Source organism: Ruditapes philippinarum, unplaced genomic scaffold (genome assembly GCF_026571515.1).
Source record: "Ruditapes philippinarum isolate M1 unplaced genomic scaffold, ASM2657151v2 ctg1374_1_1_1_1, whole genome shotgun sequence".
In the NCBI taxonomy this organism is placed as follows: domain Eukaryota; kingdom Metazoa; phylum Mollusca; class Bivalvia; order Venerida; family Veneridae; genus Ruditapes; species Ruditapes philippinarum.
The window spans coordinates 1062-15740 of record NW_026862168.1 but is presented as its reverse complement, the minus strand read 5'-3'; the positions used below and the strand labels follow the sequence as shown (position 1 = coordinate 15740).

At 34.9% G+C, this 14679-nt stretch overlaps 2 protein-coding genes across 4 annotated transcripts; one reads left to right on the top strand and one right to left on the bottom strand.

Annotated features, from left to right (window-relative positions):
* Positions 1 to 6025: 6025 nt before the first annotated feature.
* LOC132718165 (uncharacterized) lies at positions 6026 to 8917 on the bottom strand. Of its 3 annotated transcripts, none has more exons than XM_060701792.1 (2): positions 8814 to 8917; positions 6026 to 8377 (listed from the first exon to the last, which is right to left on the bottom strand). In XM_060701792.1, the coding sequence occupies exon 2, from the start codon at positions 7304 to 7306 to the stop codon at positions 6026 to 6028; it is 1281 nt and encodes a 426-aa protein (XP_060557775.1). In that variant the 5' UTR covers positions 7307 to 8377; positions 8814 to 8917. The 3 variants fall into 3 exon arrangements, with proteins under 3 accessions (XP_060557775.1, XP_060557774.1, XP_060557776.1); XM_060701791.1 differs by lacking the exon at positions 8814 to 8917 and adding an exon at positions 8560 to 8807; XM_060701793.1 differs by lacking the exon at positions 8814 to 8917 and adding an exon at positions 8602 to 8807.
* Positions 8918 to 11114: 2197 nt separating this feature from the next.
* On the top strand, positions 11115 to 11879 carry LOC132718158 (uncharacterized). Its single transcript, XM_060701783.1, has one exon. It carries the CDS (start codon positions 11115 to 11117, stop codon positions 11877 to 11879), a length of 765 nt encoding a protein of 254 aa, XP_060557766.1.
* The last annotated feature ends 2800 nt before the right edge of the window (positions 11880 to 14679 follow it).

Genomic DNA, 14679 nt, shown 5'->3' with positions numbered 1-14679 from the left:
CTTTATCGTTATAAATTAACACTTGTTCATTAAATCAATTATCATAACTGCTGACTGGTCAGTACATTTCTGGCTATGTAAATGGACAAGAAAATGATTCTTTAATTAACTGAAGAATGTCAATATACAAAGCCTGAAACACATTATGTAAAATGGAATTATTTACGATGAAGTTATACTCTTACGCACTGCAAGATTAGTAACTTGGTAGAAAGTAAATTTTCGAAGTCATGTATTTCAGCCATATACGAATGTTAAATATAGTCACTCATTTAACACTCAAATTACCTAAATAAAAACTCAAATTACCTTAATCTTCCAGTATGTTTAAGCATCTGCACGCAAATACCAAAAAAAAAAAACCAAACGCTTTTAAAGAATTATAGTAAGATGATAATATACGTAACCATTTTGCGAGGTATTTTCGTTTTTTAAGTGCTTGCAACGTTCTTCTCTTCATTTGTATTGTATATGGGTTGTTTAACATGTTTTGACAATCGGACAATTCAATTATTCAATTTTGATGCATATTTGGTAAAATGTTAATTCTTTATTGTTCCTCTTATAAATTGTATACAAATAGGAAAGTGGGAATAGAATGAAAACATATATTATATTTGAATATATATTATACATGATTATTGTAATAATGGTTTATAATCTTTGTCTGTTTTCGTTTGTAACACAGTTTGATATATCTCGGCGGCCATTCTATTTAAACTGCATGTCAGGGAATATTAGGTCATTCACCACAAAAGTCACGCAACTGACTGACTATTATTTTCTAATCAGCGGTGAGAGATAAATCTCAAAATAAACTGAGATAGATTGTCACGAAGACCCCTGGATTCTAATTCCGATTCTATCCTTATTAAGTGAAAGGGGGCGGGAAAAAATAATATATATAAAATGTATATTTATAGCTGCAAAGAAACTTTAACATCATTTATTTCTAAATAATTGTTATTAACAATTTTTGATTCATTTCACTGAATGTCTATCTGAATCAACAAATTTATACTTCTGGTAATGACAAATTCAAATTAAATAAAAGAAAAACAACAAAAAACAATCAAACAAACATCTGTTAATCTAAGAGTTCAATTTACTGATGAAGTCAAAATAAAAATATTTCAAAATGTTCCTTTAAGCGATTGAAGTTGAATATGCAAGCTATCGTTCACGTCGCATCAGCCAAAGCAGAACTCAAGATTGAAACTGTTCGATTAAAATTAAGAAACTCCTCAAATGTGCTTTAAGACGGCGATAAAACTAAGTAATAGTTTCAGTAATCAATACATATGTGAATGAAAAGGAAATATACACGAAAAGGCAATTAATTAACACTGCCATCAGTATTGTTATTGTTACAAAATGGAAAATATATCAATTTTGGTCAATCGAAACGTTTTCAAAAGCTAAAAACTAACCTATATATTTACACAATAATCTTTTCAGCTTTGATTTGCTCTTTAATGCTGCTTCAGTAATAATAATGGCAAAAGACGTTCTTGACAGGTGGTCATTACATAAGACTACTCAAAAGCTTATAATATTGGTTGTACTCCTTATGCGTTCGTGACATTTTCGGCTTTCTGTAAACAAGTAATGGGTAAATGAATTTACTTTGAAAAAATCTAGGAAATTGGGTTTACATTTCTAAATAGTTTGGTGAAATCTTAATCTTTATTTATTTTGATGTAGCTATAATTTAATATAAGTTGTTGGGTTGTCTTTTTTTTTGGCTTATTCTTTCTTTGTTTGCACAAAAAATTGATACAGTCATTAAGCATCGTTTATTGTTTCTTCAAAGTCAGTACGAATAAACGTTGTATTCTTTATTTAAAACCTCTTACTAAAGAATTCGGATAATAAACCAGATGGAACTTTTTGAATGCCTGCTTAATGTTTCACAAATGTGCATGAGCTTGAAATCTTACTGAAACATGCAATTTCTAAAGAATTTTATTTCGTATTAATATTCCTAAAGTATATCCAAAAATGGTTTGGCTTTAATATTGATAAGAAACATTTTGTATGTATCAGATTCCGTTAAAGCTGCATGTCTCCAGATGAATCAAAATGGCCGTCAGTGTCATTGATAATGTGTAAATTGCTTCCTGTTGGTTGGTGGTTATTTCCCAATATTATACGTTAAAATTCATTTTCAATTTTTTTATGAACATAAGCGTGAATCTGGAAGCGTGCTGCTTTAACCAAACATTGCTTTTAAACTAAAAGTCTTATAAAAGCATTATCTTAAACTGAATAAAGTAATGTAATCAAATAAAAACAGTTAATGCTGATTAAGTTGCTCTGTTTTAATCATGTGGGCATTTTGTTGGAAATCTTTATCTTGTAAAGGACTTAAATCTGTAGATAATTTGAAATGACAATAATAACGTTAACATCGGTTTATAAAATTCATCGTATTGCAAACGTTACTATCTTAATAATACACTTGTAACGAAGCGGGTAAAGTAAAGTACTAAGCGTTGTGTTTTATGAACAATTTATTCAATAATTAAAACAACAACTCTTAAATAAATAGTACATGTAAGTTATTGTACCTATGGACTGCTGATGTTAAAATTATTTGTAGTACACATGATTAAAGGTATTAACTTACCGATTACAATAGTTAATTATTTAATTACAAAAAGTTTTCTCCCCTAGTCGACTATGTTACACACCATCAACTAATAAGACAATTGTATTTATTTGCCTGTCTGTTTAATTTTAACTGGATAAGACTAATTGGTGCAAGAATGAATAATTTTACAAAACCTTCTTTGAACGTTAGGTTGAAACACCCCATGTTAACGAACTTAATAAGTATCCTATTATTACTTTAAAAATGAAGGTATAAGGAAAGTACTACGAACCAAACCAAGTCTGCAACATTTTCTATTTACCCCTTTGTTCGGTCTTGTTTCTGAGTTGATTTTGAAAAAATGCATTTTTTTTAAAAAAAAAATACGTTTTTCTAGTCCAGAACACTAGTCTGAGAAAAATACTTTTAAGTTACAAAATATAAATCTAAGTTGCGTATTTGTAACGTATTTATTGCTGATATAATTGTCTGTTACCACCGACTTATTGTCAGCCTATTTTTGTTCAATAAAGAAGTAATATGGTTGGACATTTCGCCAAAGACTTAATGTTCCAATGATAACAATGACTAAACTCTTTAACAAAACGCCTGTAATCCCCAGATAATAATTTCCTATGATCTTGTTAGATTTGCTTCAGTGATCTTTCACTATCCGACTTTTGGTAAAATAAAAAAGGAACTTAAATAACTATTAAAGTAGAATTGACAAAAATTGTATACAGTTTTTCAATAACCTTAAATTCAGACTTGGAAATACAGGGTCGTCTGTTAGCTTTTGTCTTCACAACATATTTTCAGCCCATCTCTTCCTCTCAAACCTGTGCACAAAATTCTCATCACAAGCTTATTGGTTAAATTAACCCGACTTTCATACTCTTTGAATTCTTTTTGATGAACACATCTTAAATAATGTTCTTTGTTTGCTCCCAGGAAAAACCTTTTGTGGTACATGTTGCACTCGATTTCCATAATTGTTTGTACTTTTCCAATGCAAATATTTTTATATTACAGCTTTTATATCTAAGGCCTACGGCGGCCTTCTAAAATCATCTCTCAAGGTTCGTATGTATAAAAAAATTTCTCATCAAATATCTGCGTTAAATTTAAATAAAACATAGCACATCTTTTAACATAACTTCGACTTTTCAGTATGTTGTCAAGTATGCTCTTTGGTTAAGAAATTGTTAGAAAATTTGACTAATACATTTAAATAAAAAATAGCTTCCAACGGTCATCTTAAAGAAATATACATATAGAACTTTCGTATGCTATGAAAGAGAGAGAATATTCTGTCATATCTTGTTGCGGGAAATGGTATTCTATATGTATTAAAAAACCTTTACACATTTAATGTTTTATTTTTAAACATACTATCTAGACAAATATTTCAGTCATGCCAATATCAATACAAAACAAATATCAAAACAAAAATTAGACAAATGTTCCAAGCGCATTGGAGTAAATTTACAAACATTACAGTCAGTTTAATGCTTCGTTCTTCTATGAACAATTTATACATATAAGCTCACATCTCAATAAACAAGAATCATTTGTGACGCGTGTAGTGTTATGCTACCACTAAACGAACGTTAATATGCATGTACGGCATGTTTGTATATTTTATTTTTTGTAAATTATATATTACGTCACGTAGCATTTTAACTGTATTTCCGTTTTTTTATATGAATAATAAAATATAAAATGGCTTCATCGCATAAAACCACGCAATAAAGTGAAATAAATCCATTTAATGAGTACAACAGTATCATAATAATATCACGTGGCGTAATTTGCTTTTGTCACAGGGTCAAGTATACATTGTCCGTATTGCCAAGTGCTGTATATTTTAATCTGTTCGTGTCCATGCCTGTCTCTGTATATTTATATGTTAATGTCCATGTCCCTTATTGTTTTCCGTAGTTATTTCTTTAATTCATATACTCATAGCTCATATCTCATATCCAATAGCCGTTACCTATCCATAATAGTACTTTATAACCTTTTCAATATCTTCGATTAACTTTTCTCGCTAATATTTCAATTTCCCCGCTAATCTGCACAACGCATGCGCACTTGAATTGAGAAATTGTTGGCGCAGGCCACGGTTTTGTTGTAGGGAAGAATAAATATTTTGAGTAGCGCATACTTGTCTTTTTACAGGTAAATAGACTTTTGCAGATGATGCTATTATTATTCATATATATTTTGCCATTCATCGATTTTTGTGATTTTCATATTTTGCACTTGAATTGAGAAATTGTTGGCGCAGGCCACGGTTTTGTTGTAGGGAAGAATAAATATTTTGAGTAGCGCATACTTGTCTTTTTACAGAACCCTCTACACCAGGTCCAGAACTCACAGCAGAGTCAACGACCCCTTTGATTCGTTTGAGCTGCGACAATTGGCGCCCAACGGGAGACCGTGACTGATATAGCTCAGAGTTTAATTTATAAGGCTCTTTGAATGGCTTTGAGTCTGACAACTCAATTTTGTGCTCAACAGACTTAGAACAGCCAAGATCTGTAATCCCAGAAGAAAAGATATGTTTCCAGTTGCTAAGAAATTTAACAACCTGAGAATGTTCATCACCAGAAAGGTTATCAGAAGGAATTGTTACACCAAGTTCTTCAAGAGTCTTATCTTGGTTATGGGATTTGGAGACTGAACCTTCAGAGGGATCAAGAGAACGTACAACCTCTACCTGCTTTAAACTACAAAGAACTGAATTCGGGTGAATAACCACTGGCCTTGCTGACAAGTTGCAAATCCTGACTGGGATTCTAGAAAAAGCTTTACCTGGGCGAACACTGACAACCCTTGGGCATATATTCAAGAGGCTAGAGGAAGAATCAAATGTCTCAGTAACACCAACAGTCATGTCATCAACATCTCTAACCTTCCCAGTGACGGTATGTGTCTGGTATGGCTGAATTGTTATAGGCCTATGATTATAAGCTTTCACTGGTACAGAGTGAATACAAGAAATAGCAGAGAAAGCTTGTTGCCAACAAGAAGGGATTTCTTCACCTGAACTAATATTCTGAAAGTGTCTGATGATATTAGTCCCAACAATAACCGGAACTGTGGAAGAGTAATCCGTATCTGGAACGATTAACACAGGCACTATAATAGTACTGCACTGCAAAGAAGGAACAGAAATGTCAAGCAAACAGTAACCTATATAAGGAACCTTTACATCATTTGCACCTGAGATATCAAGAGCAAAATCTTTTAAACTACAAAGTTCAGGACAAGGAGATAATGATTTATAAAATGATTCACTGGCAGTAGTAATCATTGACCCAGTGTCAATCAAAGCTTGACAACGTTGATTATGAATAACAATCTCAGTTTGGTTTGAATGGCCAACTAATGGTATGATAATAGGGCTGGATATGTTGTTCTGACCTTCTAATTGCCCTCGATTGAAGGTCTGGACTCGTTTAAACCACCTGTAGCTGGAGATTTACTGTCAGAATTCTGGTCTTGTTTGTCAGCAACTGAACTGGACTGGTTTCTACTACCATCAAAGCTATAGCCACGACTACGACCAGACCAAAAACGTCCACCTCTATTGTAACTGCCTCGATTATAACCACCTCTATAGTTACTACTACCCTTTTCCCTGGTACTGGTACTACCACTGTCTGGTGTGGAAGATTCGCTCACTTTCTTCAACTGGGAAAGCTCCTTCTCTACAGTTTCAACCCTGGAGTTCATTCGCTTCATCTGTAGAGTGAGTTCTTCAAGCTGTTGAATAATCTTATGTTCAACAACTGACATATTTGAAGAACATGGAACCTCTGGAACAGGTTTACGGTCAAAAGCCTTGGAAGAAGAAACATATTGGGACATGGGGATTTGAGGGGGAGTGCAAGAGACAGAGTTATAGGTAGATGTGCGAGCCTTAAAATCTTCCTCAATTGAACGAATTTCCTTCCTCAGAACATTAAAGTCAAAAATAGACTCGAACTTGTAACGAGTTGCATTCCGGAGATCATTATCACGAAGACCTGACCAGAGCCGGTTCCTAAGCATATCATCCTTAGTGTTCCGGTCCAGACTCAGGTTCGCATTGGTAAGAAGTCTTTCTAAACGAAGACTATACTCAGCGACAGACTCGTTCTGACCTTGCTTGGCACAATAAAAAGCTTCCTTCAACCGCTCTGAAGTAGCAACATTACCATATATGGCTTCAAGCTCTGCAATGACATCTGAAATGGAGGCCCTTTCACCCAAGTGTAATAAAACAGTACGTGCTCTGCCTTTCAAGCTGTTACGAATGGACTCCTGAAGGATATGGCTTGGATACATACCACCACGTAATAAACAATTCAAATCATACCTCCAAACCTCAAACTCACATTCTCCTGGTTTCCCTTCTCCAGAAAACAAAGGTAATTTGGGAATCCGAGCATGAGTAACAGATGAGTCAAGATATGAGGGGTAAGTGGAAATATCATGAGAAGTTGGCTTAGGAGGAGGGACATCAGCTTTGTCAAAAGTAATATGTCTAGAGTTCAAGTCTCTAGTAGGAGTATCTGTCTCAACAGGTCTGCCCTCCAAATGTTCACCAGATCTCCTATGGGAAGAAAGAGGGGTACTAGATTGACAAGGTGTCACATTAAACCTCCCAGATTTTCTTATCTGATCTACAAAATACTGTAATTCCTCCTCATCTGCTTCATCCATCACTAAAAAAAATTCTTGCTTGATATGTCAAACTGCAATTCTGGACAATGGCACCTTCAGTACACCATACAAAAAAATAAAAATTGATGTATATATGTGTCAACTCTGTGTAGATTGATATGTATTTATGTATACACAATCTGCAATATTGTTGCAAAATCGCTGTATAATAAAATTTGCTTTAAAAAAAATGTCTCTAATACTCCACCATACTTTATGAAGTATTTGAATAATATGTATGGATTATGGCAGACAATTATGTAAAACAAAAAAAAATGTATGTATATGATGTATGAATGTATATTGGTACACAAATAATACAACCCTTGTGTTTCGGTTTTATGTGTGTGAAATAATAAATTCAAATAAAACAAACACAAACACTCCAATAATGTGTATAGTTACATCCAAATTGTTTTTACAAATTTGGAGAACTTGATTTAATGTTATCTCACTTCATGTACACAGAGTGCTAATAAACACTAGTGCATGTTGGAAGTGTTTATAAATACGACCTGACTTAAAATAAACTAATTTGAATTTTTTAAAAAATGAGTAATAATTCAGCACTTATGTTTACTTCCTTGGAAATTTCACACAAGTACAAGGGAGATAATCATATACCACCTCAGTGACTTCAACAAATCCAAGACAGATTATACTAAGAAAGTTCTACAGTTACACGGTTGATACTGTTAATCAATACCACTTACATCTACGGTGTAATCACAGCTGAAAGATATAAACTTACCAAGAACTGTTGACAGCAGCAGCAAATAATTATCTCAGTGTACATCAATTTCAATCTGTTGACTGATGACAGGGTTTGGACTTATAATGGACCAAATCACACTTAAATTAATAGGGACATGTCTAAATTAATATGGACAACTAGACAGGACTTATAGGATATAAGGATGTACTTTAATTAAGTGTTAGTTAAAAGTCTCACCAACCACCTACAAAATTTTAACAGGAGATCATCTGTCAACCATGCATGACTATCCAACACCTGTGGTACCAACACCTTAGTGCATCAGTGGGTGGTCACTTGACATACAACACTACATTCTGAAAATTAAAATTAGAAGTAGTAAAACTGGTTTAAATTGTTTCTACAAATTACATGTACAAAACAAAATATTAATGTAAACAATGTCAAAATTCTACATGTATTACAGTTTAGAAAAAATAAACAACAAACTAAATGCTTATTATTTAGATGAAAAAATAAAATGTCACTGTAACCGAACTTATTAAATCTGAAAGTCTATAATTTAAATGTCACAAATCACTGAATAACACCGGTAACTATTCCATTGTCACATTGTAGTCTGTTGAAAACGAAAGTAGAACATTCCATCCACGGATATCAATAATTCTCGACGAACACTGTATTATAATGACAAATGTCGATCTAGATCAATCCAAATAATATTTATACAACAAGTCTAGGCCTAATTTTCACTCCAAAATTTGTAAAATATGTGTAAAACCATTTGTTTACATTCTTCTCGATACATGTATACCGACATTCCTGGGGGAAGCCATCTTACTCCAGTGACGTCATACAGAACGTTTCGCACCCAAACTACATCGAATATGATTCACTCTTCGAACCAGGCCCCACGTTGAGCATATTCAAGAAATGCTGAAGGCTGGTGCTATAAGACCCTCACACAGTCCATTTTCATCGAACGTGGTTTTGGTCAGGAAGAAGGATGGTTCCCTTCGGTTTTGCATCAACTTCCGCCAATTAAATAACAATACCGTAAAAAATGCCTATGCACTTCCCCGCATAAATAAAAATATTAACTGTCTTGCTGGTTCTAAGTTCTTCTCAAAACTTAACCTTCGCTCTGGGTACTGGCAGGTTCCTTTAAAAAAATCAAACAAGCCAAAAACTGCTTTCACTGTTGGTCCTCTCGGGTTTTTCAAGTGCAAACAAATGGCTTTCGGTCTAACAAACGCTCCCGCTACTTTTCAGCGATTAATGGAGCGCTGTATGGGAGAACTGCATCTTAAAGAATGTGTTATTTATTTAGATGACGTTATTATCTTCAGTGACTCCGTTCAACAGCATTTTGAAAGACTTGCGGCAGTGTTTCACAAATTGGAACAATATGGGTTGAAACTTAAAGGTTCTAAATGCGAGTTCTTTCAGCTTGAAGTAAAGTATTTAGGCCATGTGGTTGATGCAAATGGCGTTAGAACTGATCCAGAAAAGATAAGTATTCTACAAAAATGGCCCGTCCCTAAATCTATGAAGGAACTCCGTTCATTTCTATGTTTCGCGGGTTATTACCGCCGTTTCGTAAAAGGATATTCCCTGATAGCAAAACCTTTAAATGACTTACTTGTTGGTCATCCTACTAATAAGAAGGGTAGGTCCAGAAAGCAGGCTGCTCCTTGGAAATGGGGTCAGGAACAAGAGAACGCTTTTAAGTCTCTCATTGAAAGTTTAACTTCCACACCTATCCTGACATATGCAGATTACTCCAAACCATTTATTTTGAATATTGACGCAAGTGGTCTTGGTCTAGGGGCTGTTCTATATCAGAAAGTTGACGGTACTGAGAGAGTTGTTGCCTATGCCAGTCGAGGTTTACGACCGACTGAGAGGAACTACCCAGCTCATAAGCTTGAATTTCTTTCCTTGAAATGGGCCGTGGTAGACAAATTCCATGAATACCTGTACGGAAATCAGTTTCTTGTACGCACTGATAATAATCCTCTCACGTTTGTTTTTACATCGGCCAAGCTCGATGCCCAATCTCATCGCTGGTTAGCTTCACTTTCTGCCTATCACTTTTCTATTCAGTATCGTTCTGGAAAGCTTAATGTAGATGCCGACATTCTCTCTCGTTTACCAGGTGTTGAGGTTAGGAATAGTGACGAAACGAGAATTCTTTACCCAGAAATTCTTAAAGCTTTGTTTCAAGCTTCTCTTGCTGATGTTCGAGAACTCCCTGCAGTTGAGTGTATTTCTTTGTCTCACAATGCCCAAGCTATTCCCTCGAGTGAAGACTTTGGATCTTGTCTCAGTGATGTTGATTGGAAACTCGAACAAGCCAAAGATAGTGTAATTTCAAGAGTTATTGGTATTGTGAAAGCTGGTCACAAACTTACAAGTCGCCAGAGTTGTCTTGAAACAGATCCAGTCAGACAGTTTTTACGTGAATGGAGTACTCTCTTTCTCAAAGATGATATTTTGTACAGGAAAGGTAATGTGTCCGGTAATCCTGTTGTACAACTGGTTGTACCCATTGTCTCTCATGATATTATTTTTTCAGGATTACATGATGAGGCAGGTCACCAGGGAAGAGATCGGACCTTATCTTTGATCAAGTCCAGATTTTTCTGGCCCGGTTTAGAAGCGTATGTTGAAAAGCATATTCGGGAATGTGCCAGATGCATTCGACGTAAAACCCCTGTGGGTAAGACCGCATCTCTTGTCTCTGTGGAATCAACGTTTCCTCTTGAGCTTGTTTGTATGGATTATCTGTCCTTGGAAATGTCTGCGGGTGGCTTTGAGCATATATTGGTCAACACTGATCATTTTACCCGTTATGCTCAAGCTATCCCCACTAAGAACCAGACAGCCCATACAACGGCCAAGATTTTATTTGAGCAGTTTATTTGCCATTACGGATTCCCCAGCCGCTTACACAGTGATCAAGGCCGTAATTTTGAATCTGCTGTCATTAAGGAACTGTGTAAGCTGGCCAATGTTGAGAAATCCCGAACCACTCCATATCATCCCTAAGGCAATGGCATGCCAGAACGCTTTAATCAGACATTATTGAACATGTTAGGTACCCTGGAAGATTTACAGAAATCTAACTGGAAGGCACATATTCAAGCATTAGTGCATGCCTATAATTCTACCCGACATGAAAGCACGGGGCTTACACCCCACTTTCTAATGTTCGGACGGCATCCACGTCTTGCCATCGACGCCTTCCTCGGAATCCAGCCTGATGATCAACCCAAGTCTACTGATCATTCTAACTATGTTCGTGACCTTCAAAAGCGTCTGAACTTTGCCTACAAAGTTGCCACCAGAGAGTCATTGCGACAATCAAGACGGCATAAGAAACGTTATGATATTCGAGTACGGGAGGCCAAACTAGAATCAGGAGACAGAGTCCTGGTGAGGAACGTTGGTTTGAAGGGAAAGCACAAGCTTGCTGATAAGTGGGGAAGAGACGTGTATATTGTGGTGGAGCAACCAAATCCTGATGTGCCTGTATTCCTTGTGAAGAAGGAGCATGGAAGAGGAAATCCCAGAACTGTACATAGGAATCTCCTTTTACCCTTCTCAGGTCTTCCTCTCAAAAACACAGTTGAATCTGATGCTTCTTTTTCTTGTACCAAACCAGTGCACACTGTAGACACAACTAGTATTTCTAAAACTCCTGCTCCCAACTCCCCATTATCTGTTGAGAAATATATCATTCCTCAAAAACGCAAGTCCACTCTTAATCCATGTGCATTACCCTTTGTCCCAGACCGTGTTGCTAGAAAAAGAAAGCCGCCAAGTTGGTTAACATCAACTTATTGGGTGACATAGCATAGAAGTTTCATATTGTTGAGTATGATCGCAAGCTTTAAGGTATTTGAAAAAGACAGTGATGTCGTAACACAAATTTACTTTCATTCATAAAGTTATATTATGGGGTTTATCTGTAACATATGGTATTTTTGCTTTACTGCATATACTCAAATTACATTGTGATTCTGATGTTGTGTGCGCTTTATTGGAAACCTCACAGATTTAAGTGCCATCTGTGAGATGAATACTAAAATAAGTGCTTAATAGTCATTTATGTAAGTGTTCTGAATGATTTTATTGTATATTGACATTTTATGTGGGCATATAGGCCTGATGCTCATGTATATGGTGTCCTGTCTCTGTGACTTTACATGAAACTTTGACAGATTTTTGAGCTGTAGTGTAGATTATTGTTAGCTACAGTAGTTCTTGAGTAGTCTTTGGATATATTTGTACGATATGTACAGGAGTATAGAGTATTATTGGACAGTATAGAGAAGAACCTTGCGGTTTATCTATTCTAAGGTAAGTGTATATGGGTTGACCTTTATTTAAATGTCGGGACGACATTTCCCTATGAGGGGGATGATGTCACAGGGTCAAGTATACATTGTCCGTATTGCCAAGTGCTGTATATTTTAATCTGTTCGTGTCCATGCCTGTCTTTGTATATTTATATGTTAATGTCCATGTCCCTTATTGTTTTCCGTAGTTATTTCTTTAATTCATATACTCATAGCTCATATCTCATATCCAATAGCCGTTACATATCCATAATAGTACTTTATAACCTTTTCAATATCTTCGATTAACTTTTCTCGCTAATATTTCAATTTCCCCGCTAATCTGCACAACGCATGCGCACTTGAATTGAGAAATTGTTGGCGCAGGCCACGGTTTTGTTGTAGGGAAGAATAAATATTTTGAGTAGCGCATACTTGTCTTTTTACAGGTAAATAGACTTTTGCAGATGATGCTATTATTATTCATATATATTTTGCCATTCATCGATTTTTGTGATTTTCATATTTTGCACTTGAATTGAGAAATTGTTGGCGCAGGCCACGGTTTTGTTGTAGGGAAGAATAAATATTTTGAGTAGCGCATACTTGTCTTTTTACAGAACCCTCTACACCAGGTCCAGAACTCACAGCAGAGTCAACGACCCCTTTGATTCGTTTGAGCTGCGACACTTTTAAATATGCACATAGTGTCAGAGTGAGTTAATGTTTGCGGTCAACAAAAAGTACAGAATTTATTGAACTTTCTCTCTTTCCTTACACTCATGTGCCGTGTTGTATATACAAATGTAAAACAAATCAGTATAAAGTACATGTTCATCAGATAAGTCACTTGACTTTAAACTTAACTTCATAGGTATTTACTTTAAAAGATATAAATATTCAAAAAACCAAACAAACGAAAATCAACGCGAAACCGATTTGATTTAATAAGACGGAAAGCTGATACAAATTTATGTACAGTTCATGAACGATGTTTCTCGTGCCGGTACACCACTTGCTTAACTTATTTTCTTTATTTTCTTTTTGCAAGAAAAAATGCATCTTAAGCTTAACATATAAATCTGACAGAGCTTCATGGTAAAGGATCATGTGATCTTTGATCTTACTTATTACACTATTCCATAAGCATAACAATTGACATTTTTACATACATGTACAATCAAATCTATCAATAGTTATATTGTTTAAAGTTCGATTTATTTATCGAGAAAACAATCTTTATAGATTGAAATTACTTTACTTCGGAAAAAGATCTGTTTCCCAAAACCTTTATTTCCCCTTTAATTTTCCAAAATATAGGAAGAAAATTGCATGCTGACAAATAATTTGTCAAGACGTTTTTATCACATGGTTATTTTCTAATTATCTGTTGATTCATTTGTCTATAATTTTTTGTCAGATAACTGTAACTAAGTACATAGTGACTATTACTTTCCCGATTCGAACAATATTGTTGACATAGGAAAGAGGTAATCGTGTTGTTTGTTAATATAAAAATGATTCTGAATGTTTTATATCTCCAATAGATGCACAAACAACTTTAACTGGAATATATCGTCGGAACCCACGGTACACATTCCTTTTGTACTACATTCACAGGCCGATACTAGTAGCCAGTAAAAGGTCTGCGTTGCAAGAATATATACTATACTGCTGATGTACTCCATATTTCTTATATATTTATCAATGCGTCACAATGTGGGTTAAAACGTGAACTTGAAGTGGATTGGTCTACCATGGACAAACTTTTCATAAGATTTTCAAATTATGACACAAGCAAAAGAAATGCAGCGCTTGGATATTGTTTGAAATATATTTTGAGAGAAAAAATGTTGTCAGAGTTCTAAAATATTTAGTACGGATATTTATTTGATGACTGATAATGTTTTGTTTTAGAATAATTTATAGTATAGATACGTGTATGTCATATCACATGTACTTCACGCTCTCAACTATTTTTGGTCTTTTGTCATGTATGATACTTAATACTACCAACTTAATGATTTGTGGTAATACAGATCAACCATTACGTACAATAGAGAAAAACAGAATCCGTAAAGAAAGTCCAACACTACGAAATTGAAAATGTTGCAGGCTCGATTTGATTGAGCCTGTTCATGGACGGTAATGGAAAGAGCAAGTTACCGTCAACGCCCCCAAGCACGGCTTAATAAATCGTTTTCTATAAAAGAAAAATGATTAATACGACAATGATAGCTTTACAGGTACGACATTTATGAGCTAGCAATATACAGTACAAGAACGAGAAGTATCAAAATCATGTGTAAAAGTGC